This window comes from Loxodonta africana, chromosome 6 (assembly GCF_030014295.1).
Source record: "Loxodonta africana isolate mLoxAfr1 chromosome 6, mLoxAfr1.hap2, whole genome shotgun sequence".
Taxonomy (NCBI): domain Eukaryota; kingdom Metazoa; phylum Chordata; class Mammalia; order Proboscidea; family Elephantidae; genus Loxodonta; species Loxodonta africana.
Window position 1 is genome coordinate 35,858,776 of NC_087347.1, and position 21,171 is coordinate 35,879,946.

General features: G+C 37.1%; 1 protein-coding gene across 1 annotated transcript in view; it reads right to left on the reverse strand.

Moving 5' to 3' along the window:
* Positions 1-21,171, reverse strand: part of CPS1 (carbamoyl-phosphate synthase 1) — a 133,481-nt gene that overhangs the window by 103,204 nt on the left and 9,106 nt on the right. Inside the window, exons 2-4 of the mRNA XM_003406084.4 lie at positions 5,505-5,614; positions 1,919-2,063; positions 703-792 (exon numbers count right to left, since the gene is read on the reverse strand). Of these exons, the coding sequence (XP_003406132.2) occupies positions 703-792; positions 1,919-2,063; positions 5,505-5,614 (345 nt within the window). The remainder of the gene's footprint in view (positions 1-702; positions 793-1,918; positions 2,064-5,504; positions 5,615-21,171) is intronic.

Genomic DNA, 21,171 nt, shown 5'->3' on the forward strand with positions numbered 1-21,171 from the left:
TCTAGCAGGTCAGTTGATTTTAAGTACTTGTAGCACTCAAACCAAAAGACTCCTCTTATTTGATTAGAAAATAATACTTAAAGTAAGAAAGGTATCAGATAAGGTTTCATAAAATGTTTTTTCTTTATTTCAAATGAAGTTATAGCTAATTGTTTACCATGCAATGGTTACAGTTAGCCAGAAGAGACTTAGTCATAATCTGTTTATGCTCACAAGTAACTAAAGATGAAGAAAGTATCGTATGAAAGAATTGCAGGAGCTGCACAGTCACACTTGAACCCATGAAGCAAGTTACATAAACAGATCCCAGATAAAGGAGGGACCTTAAATTGCTCAAGAGAGTAACTTCAAAACTAAAATTTTCTCTACTCCCTTTACCAGATGAGATATGCTACCGAGCATGTAAGAGTGTCACCTAGTGGTTAAACTGAGAATAGGTGGTACTTTTTTGGGTAAAGGTTTGGAAAAGGGTAAGCCCAGATAGCTCTGCCTGCAGTAGAAGAAATATCTCTCTAAGAGAGATTCCAAATGAAATAATAATAATAGTAGCAATAAAATAGAGCATCTGTATTCATCGACTGTGAACCAAAAACTGTACCTCATCTGCTTGGCCCTTTCAAATCTACATACACCTTGCCAACTTTCCAAGGGTACCATCAATCAGTCCTTAGTTGATGCTAGATGCCTCATCATGTTTCTCACCTTCTCTTCCTGTAGCCATTGCCCTAGAGTCTTGGTAGCCAGCCAGTGGTTGTAGTCATTACTGTAATTCAGGACCAGCAAACCTGCAACCTAGAAAGACAAACAGTTATTTTAAGGTGTGATCACAAAATATTTTCCAACTTTTGTGATTAGTCTTGAGAGTTGATTTGCATTTTTAAAGGCTTTATTAAGTCCACTGATGTAAGGCTAAAAATTTTGGAGGCTTAAAGAAAGAAAGCTAAACAATAATTTTGTCTTCATATGTATTTTTTTTTCTCTTAATTATCATATGAGGGACCAGGCTTATCTGGCTTGCTTAGTTCCCAGACTAAGTTAAGGTAGCCTTCTTGGCACCCTGTAATTAGAGGCAGCTGAATTGTTTCATATCTTAGACTCTTTCCTACTCTATGCTTTGGTGATCATGGAAGATTCAAAGTACATTAAAAAAAAAAAACAAGCTAACAACAAAAGGTTTACCAGTAAGAAAAGCATGGGTTAGACTTATACTAAAACTATTAGGTCTGACCTGAAATTTACCAATAAGCTACTTAATAACTAGTTGTGTAATGTACATGAAGTATAAAAGTTTGTTTGTTTTTTTTTTAATCTACACATACGGGAGGCTGAGCACTTCATTAAAATTTTTGGGAAATGTTGAGAGCTTAGCTAAATGATCAGTCCAGAATAGGGTGGTGAAAAGAAAAACAGAGAAGAAAAAAATAGAGTGAGGAATTTGGAATACAAATTTTCAAAATTGTTTATATGGCCCACATTCCTAAGATGTTACCCAAAGTTGTCTTGACTAGGAAAACTTCATGTATTTACTTTCAAGCAGTCATATAAGCTATCATTTATTCATCCCCTAAAAAAGATTAGACTAAAAGGCAAATTGCTGGTACACTGTTGATTACCAAACTGATTTTAAAAGATGACTCATCACCAGTTCCTTTACCATGTTATTAGGACTTATAACAACATTTTTCCAAATTTTAGCCAACACATTAAGAATGAATGCAAAGTGTTCAGAGAAATATTCTCAAAATAATGTCAAGCTAAAGATTATTCTCATATACCTAGGAATGAGGTTGAGAACATGAGTGTAATTTTTTTTTCTACAATATCAAGGGGGCAACTTTGCCCTTCTTAGATTCTTAAAAAGGAATCAACTATATACTCCCCACATTGAGACTATTTAAACTGCCTTCTCTGTTACTACCTTAATGCCATCAGACTCCAAATATTTGCTCAGTCCCAGTTCATCCAGTGCAGCAGTGTCAGGGGCTCCACCATTCCCAATGATAGGATTGGCCATTGTGAGAATCTGTCCCTTGTAGGCAGGGTCAGTGATAGCTTCAGAGTACCTGGATAAAGATGCCAACAATTATCAACAAGAAATTTATAAAAATATAAAACTGCAATCTACATGCATGCTCTGAATTATCGGGCTCTTATAAACTAAAAGACATAAAGTTAAAATCCCACAGACTTATCTCCAGATTTTAGCAAATCTAGGGAAATTTCCTGATACAATATGGACATTTACATCATGATATGAATGATATGAAAAAGAAAAAACAACTCAGAAGTATTAGAGAATATTCTCATACAATTTTCATTCCTTCAATTTCTTTCATTTTTTTAAATTCCTTAAAAAAAAAAAAAAAACCCTCCATAGTTTCTCTGTTTAAAGTCTCCAGATATCCTGAAGATTCCCCTAGCCTACCAGACGTCTCTGAGTCCAAAGTTTCATTTGCAGTTGAAAGCTGCCATTTCCAGCAAAATATTAACTGTCAAAAATTGGGAAGTTATTTTTAAAATATCTTTTAGAATACTGGAGAGTATCCTGACTGTGATGGTGGTGGTTGCACAGGTGTATATATTGATTAAAATTTATTGAACACTTAAAATGAGGGTGTTCAATTATGCAAAAGTATGCCTCAATAAAGCTGGTTTTAAAAATCTTTTCGTTTTAGAAAGTAATATATAAGTTTGGGAGTTATTATCAGCTTAGAAAAAAAAAATTGTCCCACAAAAAATACCAGAAGCATCTCTGACTTCTAGGTTAAAAGATTTTGAGTAATTATTTTAAAATAATAATGTAGAGCTAGGGAGCAATGCGGGAAGGATTTATTTCAAAGTTTTGAATATATATATATGTGCATGTGTGTGTGTATGTGTGTAAAATAAAACTTAAGAAACATTATTTCCATAAATACCAGGGGCTATCTACATTAAAAAAAAAGGGGTAAATCGGCTGCAAAGGACCTCTTCAAAGTGTTGAAGAGCAAGGATGTCACCCTGAAGACTAAGGTGCACCTGACCCAAGCCATGGTATTTTCAATCACATCATATGCATGTGAAAGCTGGACAATGAATAAGGAAAACCAAAAAAGAGTTGACACCTTTGAATCGTGGTGTTGGCGAAGAATATTGAATATACCATGGACTGCCAAAAGAATGAACAAATCTGTCTTGGAAGAAGTACGGCCACAATGCTCCTTAGAGGCAAGGATGGCGAGACCGTGTCTTACATACTTTGGACATGCTGTCAGGAGGGATCAGTCCCTGGAGGACATCATGCTTGGCAGAGTACAGGGTCAGCGGAAAAGAGGAAGACCCTCAACGAGGTGGATTGACACAGTGGCTGCAACAATGAGCTCAAACATAACAACGATGGTAAGGATGGCACAGAACCGGGCAGTGTTTCGTTCTGTTGTGCATAGGGTCGCTATGAGTCGGAACTGACTCGAGGCACCTAACAACAACAACAACATCTACATTTATCCTGTGCCCCAGAATGTGTTTCAGTTGAGTCCTCCTCGCCCTCACCCCACTTACATTTTCACTTTCTGCAGAATGAGTTAAACCACATCTTTCATGTGGATTACTTCTGAAAGTGAATTTAGGTGCTGAGGGGGACAGAATCGACAACCTTGAAACAGTAAAGTTCAGCTCAGGCAGCAGTCAACATGAATTCTTCAACCCTTTCCAGATTAGCTCCTATCAGAACTAACTTTGTCAATAGAATGCTTCGTCTTTTGGCTCAGCTCTCCCTAAGGTGACTAAAGTGCTGCAGTATTTATCCACAATCCCCATCAGCTAATTTCTCAGATGCCTCTCCTGTCAGGAACTAATCCGTTTTTAACCAAGTTTTATACACAATATAAATGCATTTCTTGAAGATGAAAACAAAAGTAACTCCCTTAATTATCAACCACCTCACTGAGTGAGACACATAATGAATGAAAGCATTTCTCAGTGGGAAGCAGGGTCTATGGACTAATCTTACAAATGAAGGCCTTCTTCTACATCAAAAAAACCTTTAATTAATTTAATTGTATTTCCCTTTCTTCTTTTTCTGCATAAAAGAACTGGCCATCCCCTTTAAACACGTGCTCATAATACTCTCTCCAGTAAATGAATAAACACAGCTTTTTTTTTTGTCCGAGAGTACTACAGTGTCGGAGGCAAATTAATCCATCAGGTCCTGTTCGCCTTTTGTGATGTGACAAGATTTATTACCAGTAATCTATCACAAGAAAGAAAACTCTAGTGCCCTCCATCATTCTGATCTATATTAAACAGTTGTTTGCTGGCAGGTATATTAACACAGCTAGTAATTAGTGCTGTCGAAAAGCTGAAATAATTACCTTCTGAAGCAAAACTTTGCAAACAGGTTTCATACACTGTAATCTAATGTTTTCACCAGTGAAACTACTAAAAAAAAAATTATCTGATATTCTTCACACAGAGAGCCAAGAGTTTAGAGAAGGATGTATATTAATATAATGAAAGTTCGGTCAGTCAATTATCTTCAGCATCAGCTAACCCAATGCTTCCTTGTCTTCAAAAGTTTCCTAAAAAGTATATCAAATATTTTATAGAAAGGTTAGTCTACTGAATCTCTAATGGAAAAGCCTTGAAATGCTTAATCTACTTATTTTTAAGACTCAATTTTTTGAATCCCCAGCTATAAATTACTATCTAATCCAGGCCCATCACTTTTTACATGAGGAAAGTAGGATTTAGAGAGATTACGGTAAATGAGTTTCTCAATCTCACATAATGATTTATCATTGAAACTGAGACCAAAACTTCAGCCTCTTGGCTCCCAGATGAACAAACATTTGTTGACTAGGTAAGACCAGCTACATAATTTCTATACCAACTCTTGCCTTAGTTGTTATACATCTAACAACAGATTTTAAATGCTAAATGGAGTAACAACTGATAAATCCTGAAAACACTGTATCTGTGTACCTGCTCTCCCATTGATTATTCTAAAACAACAAATGTATCTGCTATTGATCCTTTCTTATTAAAGTGCAAAATTATATAATATACCAAACACATACTTATCTCCTTACAGTATTTCAAATTATATGTGCAATGTTGACTCTTAACTTTCTTTAGTAATGGAATGGCACTACAAAGTGCTACCTAGCCTCTCTCCTGCCCCAATTTTCACCCTATTCAGAGTCATCCCTCTACTTGAGAAGCCACTCAGTGAACCCATATAAACTGTGCCCTCTCAACATAAATTGCTAGAATTAATGTTGTTCTTCCTTTCAGGGGCCCATCAGAGTCGCCACATTCTCTTTCATTTACAGCAGCAGGGAGTTCACGTCTATACTCCTTTCGGGATGGCTGCAGTAAGCTATGCACAAGGCACCATGCAATGTCAGGACAATATGTAATCTTGTTATTGTGGGGTGATTTCAAGTTCCCATCATGAGTAAGCTCATCCAGTTATTTTTTTACGTAGAGAAAGAATAGAATCCTGGAATAGAAGCATGACTTACCCCCCCAGGCCAGTATTAAAAACCACTTCACCAGCAACCGAGGATGGATGGCCAAAGGAGTAACCTTTCATCTTAGTTCCATCTTCCAGGACAATGTGCGCTGTCTGTGCCTAAAGAAACAGTTTCATAAATCTTATCAGAATACAAAATATAAAGCACAACTAGTCGGAAAAAAAAACTCCAAAAGTACAACACTCAAGCATATTAAAAAAGTGCATAACCCACCCGCTGCCATCGAATTGATTCTGACTCATACCCACCCTACAGGACAGAACACAACTGCCCCGTAGGGTTTCTAAGCCTGTAAATCTTTACGGAAGCAGACTGCCACATCTTTCACCCACAGAGCAGATGGTGGGTTCAAACTGCTGAACACTTTAACCCCTGGGCCACCAAAAAAAAAAAAACCAGGGGTCCTTAAATAAGTGCATAGTATATCGAATGACACCATACTGCCCAAATTTGGAGTTACTCTCCTAATACTTGTTACTTTTCTTCAAATCAATGTCTTTTGTCACCGGCAAGTGTTGGGTTTGGTTTTGCTTGAGAAAGGAACAGAAGTATGTCGATACATCATCTGTTTTAAGAGTGTTAATAGAGTTATTGACAAGCCGGAAATACTTCAACTTAGCTGAAATGCTGTGTGTCTATCTTCTCCTCCATAATATTCCCTAGCTTTGCTCAAGCATAGCTTTAAGGCAAGTTTATGAGTTTGCAAAACATCCGGAACTATAGCACACAGGTCATCAACATTTTTTTTTTTTTTTTTTTTTTGCTCAAGCATAGCTTTAAGGCAAGTTCATGAGTTTGCAAAACATCCGGAACTATAGCACACAGGTCATCAACAATCTGAAGCCCAGAGCTAGAAGGAACATCCCAGGTTTCCTACCCAGTCACGTCCCAGAGAGCTGTGTGCCTGATGGAGCTGCCCCACAGGCTGCCCTCTCTACAAGGGTTCTATGTTCAGGAAAGCATCGAAACTTTACTACCCTAATAACACTGATACAAAACCTTCTACGTAGAGGCACTGCATAACATTCTAAAAGCATATCCTATTTTGTTCTTTATTACATAGTTAATTATATCCATGTTTTGTTCCTGCTTTAGACTACAGGCTTGCTGAGTTTGAGTACTTTGCCATATTAATCTTTGAACCAGATTCTGCAAAAGTCTTGGCTGAGAAAAGGGACAATTAGAGAAATTTATCTGAGAAGCAGCCATCATCCTTTCATCGTAAATTCTCTAAATTCTATTGTGAAAACAATGTAGATATAATTCCCAATTTTCATAAAATTCAGGAGACAGAGAAATGTATTAAATCTTTAGGTACAAAATCTAGACATTTTAGGAAATGCTATAGGACACACTATTTGGTTTCTTCAACAAATTAATCACATGGAAAATTAAAAAAAAGCTAAAGTGAGAGAAAGGAGCCCTGGTGATGCAATGGTTAATGCTAGGCTACCAACCAAAAGGTCAATAGCACTGGTTCAAACCCACCAGCAGCTCCTTGGGACAAAAACCTGGCGATCTGCTCCAACAAAGACTGATGTTGTTGTTGTGCGCTGTTGAGTGGATTCCCACTCATAGCACCTTATAGGACAGAGCAAAATTGCCCCATAGGGTTTCCTAGGCTGTAATCTTTATAGGAGTAGATCTCCTAGTTTTTTCTACCACAGAGCCACTGGTGGGTTTGAACCACTGACCTTTCAGTTAGCAGCTAAGCACTTAACCACTCTGCCACCAAGGCTCCTTCCTGTAAAGATTAAACCCACTGCTGTCAAGTCAATTCTGACTCATAGTGACCCTGTAAAGATTACAAGGCATGTAAAGATTACTGCCTAGGAGACGCTACGGGGCAGTTCTACTCTGTCACATAGGATTGCCATGAGTTGGAATCAACTTGACACCACATAACTAGAAGAGATAGAGAGGGAACCAACATATAAACCAATTGCAACATATAGGCCTTAAATGAAAAGCAATTAAAAAAAACTATGAAGAAAAATATCTTTGAGATAATTGATAAAATTTGAATAATAAATTGACATTTGATGATACTAGTATTGTGGTTCTACTTTTAAGTGTCATTTTTTTTTAAGATATATATAGGGATATTTAAGAATAAAATAATACAATGTCTGAGATTTGCTTCAAAATAATCTGGGAGGAGGTCTAGGTAGGGATATAGATGAGCCAAGTTTGGCCATGAGTTGAAATTGATGAAGCAAGAAAGATTGTCATGCTATTCACTCAACTTTTGTATATATTAGAATCTGTTTGAAATAAAAAATTAATAAGAAAACAAGATGGAGCCCCAGAAAGTTCCTCCTTACGTGTATCATTAATTTAACCCTTACAGAAATGCCTTCTTCAAGCTAATAATATTCCCTATCTTCTATAAAGGCTCACTACAAAAAAATAGCTATTCAAGTTTGCTGTTGAGATAAGGTTTTGTTTTATCCACAGCCTTGGAACCAGTGTTTGAGGTCTCAAGCTTGGCATTTTATCTTTAAATAGTTACTGTTTGCCTTCTAGCCATTAAACTGAAAAAGCTTTTGGCATTACTCAGTACAAAGAAAATCACAACAACTAATCAATTGAGTATGAGCAAAGACAAAACTTCCCTGGCAGAGATCGACTTCACACAAAAGTTCTGAATTCGGCTTCTGTATCTAGAATCGCCACCATTGCAGGTCACTTCTTCTAATAACATGATATTCTTATTCTATATTTTATTTTAATTTGTCAATTGTTATTTGTCCTACTTATAATTCAAGACAGGGATTGATGACTTTAGAAAATAAAAGTGATAACATTTAGTGTATTTCCCAAACTACCTATCATAGGCTATTCAGATATCTGTGGTGATTTCTCAGTAGGTATGTGATTGTTGGTAAAACACCCCAAGTAAGTCTGAAATGTCTCACTAGCTGAAAATCTTTGATCCAAGTAGTAAAACTTCACTGTCAAAAAATATTTTTTACTGGAAGTATTCTTTTCTGTTCTTAAGGAAGTCATGTGTAGCCTACTTGCTTTTACAAAATAGAAGGAAGGAAAGAAACATTTTCTTAAACAATGTGTAACTTTGATGGAACTAACTATACTTAATTGGCAAAGTTTGGACTGAACTGTGAATTTCACTTGTTTTCTATATACTCGTTTATCTAAACCCTGCTCTGAACCAGCACTCCCTAAAATATCACCTTTGTTTCTGTTTTTGTCTTGCTTTTCTCTAACCTCTTCTCATCTAAGAATTTCAAATTGTCTGCATCAGACACCATCTAATTATTTTAAAGAAAGGTAAAAATTAACAAAAACAAATCCAAATCCAACTGTTGTTAGTCTGTTCCTACAATTCTATTTGTTTTTGTTTTGGGTTTTTTTTTTTTTTCTCTTCCTCTCTGTGGGACTAGTTTTGTACTTTGCTCTCCTCCTTCAAAAGATATATTTGAAGAAGAGACATTTACTGTTGCCCGAAATAGTCCCTGAGATTGTATTCAATATGTCTTTTTGCTCCTTTAATTATGGTTTTTTTTTTTGGATAGCTTTCATAGATCTTCCAAACCTCTTTTCCACTACATATTATATTGTTACAAGGCTCTATTTATTGCCTATACTACCCTTTATGTTCCTCTTAACTACACTGGCCTCCAACGAGCTTAAAATGATGAGTGCCAATTGACTTATCTATGAATTCATGGAGGAACTCTGAACGAAAAGCTATTATTTGGAATCCCTTTTTCTAGCTAACAGTTCCCCAAATGCTATTTCATTCCACTGAGTCAAAGAGAAATCACCTTGTTATCATCGTCAGATATTTTAGTCGCTTCAGTCCTATGAGAAAGAGGTCCATAGCCTAGGAATTGGATTACAATATTAAGTTATAATTTAGGTGCCTACTGTCAGAGCGCTTTGATACTTTGAAAGCTGAAAGTATAAAGGAAGCTTTAATGAAGAAAAGTAGGTAAATTTTGTAGATGTCAGAAAAAGTTACCAAAGGATTCTGTAAATGTAAGTCCTATAAAATAAAGAATCTCTATCATGACAAATATCAGAGCCCTGGTGGTGCAGTGGTTAAGAGCTTGGCTGCTAACCAAAAGTTCAGCAGTTCAAATTCACCAGCTGCTCCTTGGAAACCTTATAGGACAGTTCTACTCTGTCCTATAGGGTAGCTATGAGTCGGAATTGACTCAATGGCAATTTTTTTTTTAATCACGACAAATATGTTTAATAAAAATGTATATGCCAATAGGATAGTTTAGGCATTCAATTTACAGGCATCATTGAGCTCCTACCATGTGCCAAGAATCTTGCTAGGCTCTGGAGATACACAGATAGATGTCCCCAGTCCCCCTGTTTAGTAAAGTAATTACATATGTGCATGCATTGTAAAACAGAGGAAACCTCAAGAAGAGTATCACTGAAACACCCTGGAGACACAAAGATAAATAAAATATCAGCCTTTCCTTTGGAAGCTTTCTCTTTAATAAAAAGAATCCACCCTTTCTTTTTCATCCATGCCTTAAGCAATAAAAATTAAAAAGAAAATTCATGTCAAATTTTGAACTTAAATATAAAGATTTCTTCAAGTCTTTGCTCATCTTCCTGGCAAGGCCTACCCTGATACCCCACTTAAAATTGCAGGACATAGCACCCCCATCTTCTTAGTGTGTTCTATCTTTCTTCACAGCACTCACTGTCTTCTAACATAGTACGTAATGTCTTATTTATTATCTATCTTACCCCACTAGAAACTGAACTTCATGTGTGTAGAGAATTCGATCTGTTTTGTTAACTGAACTGTTCCTAGTGCCTAGAAAAGTGTACAGAGTAGAAAATCAGACAATTTTTATTAGATGAATAAACGAATACATTGAGTTTCAGTTTAAAGGAAATAACTTATAACAAAGAAATGCTTCAGAGAATTATTACAGGTTCTGTTTTTACGTTGCTCTAGGAACAAATTTAAAAATCAGCAAATACCTGTTGTGAGTTGCCTTTTCATTATGTTTAGCCAACACTGCCTTTTCATAATACCTTAAATGTGGACTCCAATGTGAAGATACTATGTTGGGAGTGTCATTGAGGAAGAAAAGGGTAAAGAAAGGAAGGGTTGATGGATGGTTACACCACAATATGCATATTGAGTATGCTGCAGGAGAGGGCCCAAACATGTACTGGGCAGAGTGAAAATCAATATCAAGTAATTCATAACAAAATACTCATTTATTTCAATTTACTAGGTATTTCACATGCAAGAGGGCTGACAGTGCTTGAATTAGATAGCAAACCGTCTCATTCCCTATTTCACTTTGCAAATATAGACAAGGTACAAAGAAGCTCTTCTTACCTCACGTATTCTAGTGTACGGGGATATGGGACTAAAACACTGTAGTCTTCTATTTAGTTTTAGAATAACTTGCACAAATGAATCATGTAAAATTATTATTTTACATTTCTCATATTGTTCTGACATTTTTGTCACAGCAAATTCAACAAAAAGAACTAAGTAGAAATCAAAAAGATCAGAAATTACTTTAAACTCTGGAAGCTACTCATTTCTCAATCACCAAAATTGGTCAAATAAACATTTATCACTCACCTTGCTGAATCTGAAATTTGAGTCTAACTTGCTGCAGCCTGTCTCTTAGTCAATCAGGAAGCAACAGCAGGAAGCAATAAATTCTAAGGTGGGTCTAATCTGACTCCCTCTTTTTGAAACTGAGAAGAATTTTAGTTTGGTTTGCTCTCACTAGACATGGTGAACAACTGTTCTTCCAAATTATAAATACATATGTGAGTATTATTTGCAGATGGTGGAATGAATCTGCTCTTTTTCTTGACCTGGAGCAAAGGTTGATTATTTTAATACTTCCTTATAGCTATTCATTTTACTTTTTGTCCTTTGGGTCTTTTACTAATATTCCAATAACTTTTCTTAGTAAAGCCTTCATATAAATTAAAGTCCATGTGTGATAAGATCTACTTAGTGATTTAAGTTTGAGTACTCATTTTCATTATAATTCTTCATTATTAATTAATTGCATAAGAAATTACAAGAATAGTCTTCAAATCTAGACCATTATCAATAAAAATACTTTAACTTTTAATTCACTGTCTAATTAACATTTACACTTAAGAGCCTCAAAGAACTATTTAGATTTTTGTTGTTGTTATTGTTACATTCAATTCATATTGATTCAACCAAACTGACAATAAAATGCTGAAACATAACAGGGAAGTTCTAGGTTAAAGCTCTGCTCTTTTAAGATTAGCAGTTAAGAAATATTTAAGCTGATTTTATTAATCAAATGTTGTAAATCAGTGCTTTTTCCTCCACTCAATGTTATTTATCAATCCAAACATACATAGCCTACTAAAGGTAAGGTGGGCAGGAACCTTACCACAAGGGGCAGTGGAAACCTCATTTCTATTAGGTCAAAAGCATGGGGCTAGGCAAATCAGATCACAGATTTTGAAAGGCAAAATAATTCACAGATTTTGAAAGCCAAAATAATTATCCGATTGAAATATATATATATATATATATAAACACTATGCCCTAAATAACTATTTCTCAAATTTGCTTATATAACCATAATGTAAACTGCAAACCAGTGTAGAAAAGCATTTCAGAATCAGAGCAGAGTATAATTTTCTGTCCAACCAGTAGAGGAAACATTTTAAGTATAGAGAGGACAACCTTCTGGACAAAAGCAGTGAGAAGTGCATATGCTTTAAGGAAAGATCAGAAATCACAGATTGCAGCCTATCGCTCCCCTCACTCCGCTCCCATCCGTTTCAATCCATGCCTGGCCCTATCCATTCCTGACTGTTTGAAATCGTGCTCTGAGAAGGAAGGCAGACAATATAAATGAGGTTGGGCTGGAAAGAGAGCAAGTGTGACCATTCTCTCCCATCCCCTGCCTGGTGAAACATAGATTTTACTTAATTTTTTGTTTGAATAGTTTTGATTTTGGTTTTATACACTCAGTTGTCATGTATTAAAGGTCAAAAGCAGATGCCTTTGAAGACTTTGTCAGAAAAATAGGTTTTGCAAAGCCCTAGGTGTAATGATTCAGGTGGGCTCCAAGTTCTTAACCTTATTCCTGCCCTTTTGTCTCTCCACCATCCAAATGCTACCTCTTGTTAGAACCCCAAACTTTTATCTTTGTACACTGACAAAAGAAGCAATGAAGGACCTCACCCTTCCAAAGTTAAGGCTTAACAAAAATTAACACACTTTGCTGTCCCATATCCAAGAACATGACTAGTTTCTCCAGTTAGATTATAAGCTACGGCAGACGATGTCAAGGACAGAGATATCCTGTCTGCTCATCCAGCATGGTATTGCCAGTACACAGCAGTGTCTGACACATTGTTATGCTTGAGCTCATTGCTGTAGCCACTGTGTCAGTCGACCTCGTTGAGGGTCTTCCTCTTTTCTGCTGACCCTGTACTCTGCCAAGCATGATGTCCTTCTCTAGGGACCGATCCCTCCTGGCAACAAGTTCAAAGTATGTAAGACGCAGTCTCACCATCCTTGCTTCTTAGGAGCATTTGTTACACTTCTTCCAAGACAGATTTGTTCATTCTTTTGGCAGTCCATGGTATATTCAATATTCTTCACCAACACCACAATTCAAAGGCATCAATTCTTCTCCAGTCTTCCTCATTCATTGTCCAGATTTAACATGCACATGATATAATTGAAAATACCATGGCTTGGGTCAGGCACACCTTAGTCTTCAAGGTGACATCTTTGCTCTTCAACACTTTAAAGAGGTCTTATGCAGCAGAGTCACTGAATGCAATGCATCGTTGGATTTCTTGACTGCTGCTTCCATGGCTGTTGATTGTGGATCCAAGTAAAATGAAATCCTTGACAACTTCAATCTTTTCTCTGTTTATCATGATGTTGCTCATTGGTCCAGTTGTGAGGATTTTTGTTTTCTTTATATTGAGGTGCAATCCATACTGAAGGCTGTGGTCTTTGATCTTCATTAGTAAGTGCTTCAAGTCCTCTTCACTTTCAGCAAGCAAGGTTGTGTCATCTGCATAACGCAGGTTGTTAATGAGTCTTCCTCCAGTCCTGATGCCCTGTTCTTCTTCACAGAGTCCAGCTACTCGTACTATTTGCTCAGCATACAGATTAAATAAGTATGGTGAAAGCATACAACTCTGACGCACACCTTTCCTGACTTTAAACCAAACAGTGTCCCCTTGTTCTGTCCAAACAACTGCCTCTTGATCTATGTACAGGTTCCTCATGAGCACAATTGAGTGTTCTGGAATCCCCATTCTTTGCAATGTTATCCATAATTTGTTATGGTCCACACAGTCGAATGCCTTTGTATAGTCAGTAAAACACAGGTAAACATCCTTCTGGTATTCTCTGCTTTCAGCCAGGATCCAGCTTGACATCAGCAATGATATCCCTGGTTCCACGTCCTCTTCTGAAACCAGGCTGAATTTCTGGCAGTTCCCTGTGGATATACTGCTGCAGCCATTTTTGAATGATCTTCAGCAAAATTTTGCTTGAATGTGATATTAATGATATTGTTCTATAATTTCCACATTCAGTTGGATCACCTTTCTTGGGAATAGGCATAAATATGGATCTCTTCCAGTCAGTTGGCCAGGTAGCTGTTTTCCAAATTTCTTGGCCTAGACAAGCGAGCACTTCCAGCACTGCATCTGTTTGTTGAAACATCTCAATTGATATTCCGTCAATTCCTGGAGCCTTGTTTTCTGCCAGTGCCTTCAGATCAGCTTGGGCTTCGTCCTTCAGTACCATTGGTTCCTGAGCATATGCTACCTTTTGAAATGGTTGAACATCGACTACTTCTTTTTGGTATAATGATTCTGTGTATTCCTTCCATCTTCTTTTCATGCTTCCTGCGTCATTTAATATTTTCCCTACAGAATCCTTCACTATTGCAACTCAAGGCTTGAATTTTTTCTTCAGTTCTTTCAGCTTGAGAAACTCCAAGTGTGTTCTTCCCTTTTGGTTTTCCATCTCTTTGCACATGTCATTATAATACTTTGTCTTTCTGAGCTGCCCTTTGAAATCTTCTGTTCGGTTCTTTTACTTCATCAATTCTTCCTTTTGCTTTAGCTGCTCGACGTTCAAGAGCAAGTTTCAGAGTTTCCTCCAACATCCGTCTTGGTGTTTTCTTTCTTTCCTGTCTTTTCAATGACCTTTCGCTTTCTTCACGGATAATGTCCTTGATGTCATTCCACAACTCATCTGGTCTTCGGTCACCAGTATTCAATGTGTCAAATCTATTCTTCAGATGGTCTCTGAATTCAGGATATACTCAAGGTCATATTTTGGCTCTCGTGGACTTGCTCTGATTTTCTTCGGTTTCAGCTTGAACTTGCATATGAGCAATTGATGGTCTGTTTCACAGTCGCCCCCTGGCCTTGTTCTGGCTGATGATATTGAGCTTTTCCATCATCTTTTTCCACATATGTAGTCAATTTGATTCCTGTGTGTTCCATCTGGTAAAGTCCATGTGTATAAACCCAGTGCCGTCGAGTCAATTCTGACTCATAGTGACCCTTTAGGACAGAGTAGAACTGCCCCATAGAGTTTCCAAGGAGCACCTGGTGGATTGCTACTGGTGACCCTTTGGTTGGCAGCCATAGCACTTAACCACTATGCCACCAGGGTTTCCTACATGTGTATAGTTGCCGTTTATGTTGGTGAAAGAAGGTATTTGCAATGAAGAAGTCGTTGGTCTTGCGAAATTCTATCATTCAATTTCCGGCATCATTTCTATCTCCAAGGCCATATTTTCCAACTATTGATCCTTCTTCTTTGTTTCCAACTTTCACATTCCAATCGCCAATAATTATCAATGCATCTTGATTGCATATTTGATCAATTTCAGAATGCAGCAGCGGATAAAAATCTTCTATTTCTTCATCTTTGGCCCTAGTGGTTGGTGCGTAAATATGAATATTTGTATCAACTGGTCTTCCTTGTAGGTGTATGGATATTATCCTATCACTGACACCGTTGCTCTTCAGGATAGATCTTGAAATGTTCTTTTTGACGATGAATGCAACATCATTCCGTTTCAAGTTGTCATTCCCAGCATAGTAGACTGTATGATTGTCTGATTCAAAATGCCCAACACCAGACCATTTCAGCTCACTAATGCCTAGGATATCGATGTTTATGGGTTCCATTTCATTTTTGACAATTTCCAGTTTTCCTAGATTCATACTTCATACATTCCAGGCTCCAATAATTAATGGATGTTTGCAGCTGTTTCTTCTCATTTTGAGTCCTGGCACATCAGGAAATGAAGGTCCCGAAAGCTTTACCCCATCCACGTCCTTAAGGTCGACTCTACTTTGAGGAGGCAGCTCTTCCCTAGTCATCATCTGAGTGCCTTCCAAACTGGGTGGGGGCGGGGGGGGCGCTCATCTTCCAGCACTATATCAGACAATGTTCCACTGCTATTCATAAGGTTTTTGCTGGCTAATGCTTTTCAGAAGTCGACTGCTGGGTCATTCTTCTTAGTGTGTCTTAATCTGGAAGCTCAGCTGAAACCTGTCCTCCATGGGTGACCCTGCTGGTATCTGAATACCAGTGGCATAGCTTCCAGCATCACAGCAACACACAAGGCCCCACAGTACAACAAACTGACAAACACATGGGGGGAATGAATGGCTATGAGGTGATAAATGAGCTGAATAATTCTACTTATATTTCTCTAGCGTAACAGATGGGATTGCAAATTCTAATCCTGCTTTGCTCCCAGTCACTGTTTTAATGTATCCTCTTAGGTTCTGGTCACAAAGGTGAGAATCAGTGGACAATCAACAGCTGCAAATCTAATTCCATGTGATTTCTTTCCTGGGAGACCAGGTAAGAGAATAAAGAACAACTGCTTCAATAGTATTTTCTCGTCTGTATTCCACAAGGTAGAGATGGTGGGTCGGGCAATTCCTATTTTGAAAGCCATTACATAAGGAAGCTTTATTCACACTTCAGTGAAGTTATTTCAGCCAGATAATCTACTGTCTAGCAAAGTACTGGTAAATGATAAAATAATGAATTCAGCAGAATAGGTAGTTACAAAGCATAAAAATATAGGCATATGCTATTCTACTCCACACCCGTCACCCCAATATTTCTTTCAATAATGAAAATGATTAAGAAGCCTTGGTGGCACAGTGGTTAAGAGCTCAGCTGCTATCCAAAAGATCAGCAGTTCAAATCCACCACAAGCTTCTTGGAAACCCTATGGGGCAGTTCTACTCTGTTTTATAGGGTTGCTATGAGTGGGAATCAACGTGATGGCAATGGGTATTAAGGATTTACTTTCATTTCACACTTAATATAATTTTTATTATTAAACACCTTTCAAATTCTTAACTCATTTGTCTTAATTTTGTTTGACCTGCTTTTGAAAATATAGATTTGTAATTCAATATTTCACCAGTAGTGGTAAATTTTACAAATATTTCAAACGCAAAGATACTCAGTTCCTTGGAGTTTGAGTTTCTTTTTTGGCATCTTTTCCTAACATCTCTTGAACTTTCAAATTACATCTGGTCCTAAAGGTTAGATAATAAAGTTACTTAAATAATTATTCCTCACATTAAAAATATTTTCACTTCACACAGTGTCTAAAATTAATAATTATTAGTAGTAACTAATAATAGTGATCTATTTTCTTTGGGACATTGGTGGTTCAGTGGTAGAATTCTAGCCTTCCATGAGGGCGACCTGGGTTCGAGTCTCAGCCAATACACCTATGTCAGTCTATCAGTGGTGAATTGTATGTTGCTATAGGGTCGCTATGAGTCGGAATCAACTTGATGGCAACAGGTTTGTTTGTTTGTTTTAATCTAGGGTTGCTATGAGTCTGAGTCAACTCAACAGTAATAGGTTTGGGTTTTTTGGTTTATAATGATTTCACTTCCCTGGGTGGCACAATCAGTTATGTAATCAACTACTAATCAAAAGTTTGGCAGCTTAAACCCACTCAGAGACACCTTGGAAGAAGGCCTGGAGATCTGCTTCCAAAAACTCACAGCCTTAAAAATCCCATGGAGCGCAGATTTATTCCATACACGTAGAATCACCATGAGTTGGAATCAACTCGGTAGGAATTGGTTTGGTTTTTTATTTGTTTTGTTTTTTATGATGCTGAACAGGTTTCAGCAGGGTTTCTAGGCTAAGAGTATAGTTCATGCTACAGGATGGAAGAATGACTTGCGGCTGGGTGGTGACTATTGCCTACTAGGCGCTTCTAGACTTTCCATACCTACTTGGTATCATATAGCTAATGCCTTCAGAAGAAGAGTGTAGAAGATGATTTTGAATCTTTATTCTTTGGTTTTCCTCATGAGCTTTTTTTTTTTTTTCTTCATTATTAGTATCAATTATTTTCTTACGTAAACAGAAATCTAACTCTCTGCCCCTTGGGAACAGAAACAAAACTGTATTCAGTAATCATTATCTTTTCTCCCTTTACTTTTCATCTAAAATGCTTGCCAAATTTTACTTTATGTCAGTTGTCAGTTTGTTTTCATTCACTAATGCAGTCTTGTATTTACAATACTATATTTTTAAACTAAGTTCCCAAATATTTTATAACTAAAAATTAGTCCATTTTTATCCTAGCCAAAAATAAACCTGAAGCTGTTACATTTGTATTATTGTTGTTACATTACACATTGTTTATGTATAGTGCTGGCACCTACCTGGTACTCAATAAATGTTTGCAGAATTAATTTTGAAAATAGTTAACTAAAGATAACATACATACTTTAATTTTCCTTGAGTTTTGAGCCCATACATTAAAGCACCCCCTGTTGTTGTTATTGTTTTTTAATTCTACAATAATCCCTATATTTTAAAAAAGTAAAGCATTTAGTGATTTCTTTAGCATATCATATAGAAGTAGATTGACCTGCCGCTGTCCAATTGCTATGCTTTGACTTCAATGAGACCTTATTAAGACATAATAGACATAAACGAGGTTGCTTATATAGTTATCTATGTGTGCTAAAGTCTACACACAGCTGCACAAATAGAGTATTTAGATTCGAGTAATAAATTTCTACTGTTCTGAAAAATGTATCTTACTTCAAATAAAATCATGAAGCCAAGTTCGGAAAATATGATGTGGGAGCACACTGCCCTCGCTGAGAACTCCATCCTGGTCTCCTTCTTTAGACATCATTAACAATAGCATGTATGTGCTAGGTAGTGTCTCTAAAGCTACTAAAGATTTTATCTAATCCTCACCAAAAACCGATGAAGTAGATGGTATTCAGATATCCATCTTACAGATAAGCCAACTGAGCCCTAGAGAACTTAAGGTCATTCTACCAGTAAATGCAGAAGCAGCAGTCTGTGAACCCAGGTAGTCTGACTTACAGTTCACAATCCCTCCTCATTCTACCATATTATTTACCTTAGACATGACATGTGCAAAATTCCAGTTTAAACTTAGTTAAATATTAGCCTTTTTTTCTAAGCTTGCTTCTATTTTTGTTTTCCTTTTTTTTTTTTTTTAAGTCGCTACTTAATGGATCCTCCTTAAATTTATTTCTAAGAACTTTAATTCAAAACTTGCCATGGAGAAGAATCAATATGCCCAGGGAAACCCAGAGTTACTTATCTATAAATTGTCAGAGTAAAATGTCAAGTCATTAATCATATTTTATAATCTCAGGAGAACCAATAGTTTTTGAGAACGAATCACACTGATTCCAGGTCATTAGATACTCAAGTTCTGAAGAATGCTGGGACCAACAATGCTATAGCAGACCCAAAGATGCACCTGTCTGTTCCCTTCCAGAAAGTACTTGCTGTCCAGCTGCAAGAAATGAGGTCAGCGAATGATGTCCAGCTATCAACTCTCAGGGTCTGCCTCAGCTGCATGCCTTGGTCCATTCCTTCCTGGTGTAGTTCACACTTAGGGACTGAGCCAGGCAGGGATATAAAAGCCCAGCCATCTGGGCCCAATACAGGACACTGGTGGGCAACAGTTTCCTGCCAGGTTGATTGTATCACAGTTTGTCAAACCTGTATCACAATTTACTTCTTTGCCCAATCCTGCTTCCTGAAACTTCCTTTCACACAAGTTAATCCCCCATAAACATCTTGCTTCCCAAACATCATCTCAGTGTCTACTCCCAGAGAACCCAACTTAACGACAGATGTGTATTCCAAACGAGTCTGGATAAGAATCCAAAAACTTCAAGAAATGAGAGTCTGCTATTTATGGGGGTCCTAATTCAATCAGAAGCTACTAGATGCAAACAGAACACTGGGGGACACTTGAATAGTTTCCTTTCTTCAGGAACCCCTAAAATGTAAGAATTAGCCTTCCAGGTAAATTTGACACAGCAGCTGAAGGTCAGTCAAGGTCCTTAGCCAAAGCTAATGCTATCCCCCAGGCTGCCCTGTGTTCAAGAGTGGAGGCCTTATGTGGCTGTTCACTGTATTTGGAACACTAAGCACCACTTTAGCATTCAACTGCCTAAAATAAAATTCACACACACACAGATTTCTCTCTGCCTTCTAAAACTCTCTTGATTGACCCTGAGCCATTGTTTAAATTGTATCTGCAATTAATAACATTATCCTCACCTATTCAAAATAACATTTGTCTTCTTCCACCCACATAATTATGTTTGCAAAAGATGCAAACTACCAAAAGGGAAAAAAAAAAAAGCCAAGGGTTTGTAGCCAATATGAATATCAAGACAAATGTATTCAAGTTAGTTTATACTCATAGTTTGACTTCTTTTATCCCTGGAGTATATAGGTATTATGAATCTGGGAGTCATATTATAAAATAAGAACTCAAAAATTTTTGGTTCCTTGTTACTTTATATGACTCTGAAGATTAAAGATTGAAATTAGTAGTCTCCATAGCCATGGAAGTAGCAGTCAAGAAATTAAACAGCACATCGCAACAGGAAAATCTGCCATTTAGACCTCTTTAAAATGTCAAAAAGCAAAGATATCACTCTAAGGACTAAGGTGCACCTGACCCAAGCCATGGTATTTTCAACCACTTCACATGCATGCGAAAGCTGGAAAATGAATACGGAAGACCAAAGAAGAACTGATGCTTTGAATTATGGTGTTGGCAAAGAATATTGAATATATCATGCACTGCCAGAAGAATGAACAAACATGTCTTGGAAGAAGTAGAGCCAGAGTGCTCCTTAGAAGCAAAGATGTTAAGAATTCAGTTCATGTACTTTGGACATGTTATCAAGAGGGACCAGTCGCTGGAGAAGGACATCATGCTTGGTAAAGTAGAGGGTCATTGGAAAAGAGGAAGACCCTCAACCAGATGGGTTGACACAGTGGCTGCAACAAGGGGCTCAAACATAGCAACAATTGTGAGGATGGCACAGGACAGGGCAGTGTTTCGTTCTGTTGTACATAGGGTCACTATGAGTCAGAATTGGCTCGATGGCATCTAACAGCAACAACAAAAATAGCCTAGGAATTACTTTTATCTGAAGATTTATAGGAGGAACATCCGTAAGTTGTAGATTTTTATACATGCATTAATATCTGTACAAGATAAGGATTAAATGAGCTAAATCTAAATTTTCATATATATATGTTATTAGTCTATTCCTAAATCTTTTACTTTTCAATTTTAATACTTCT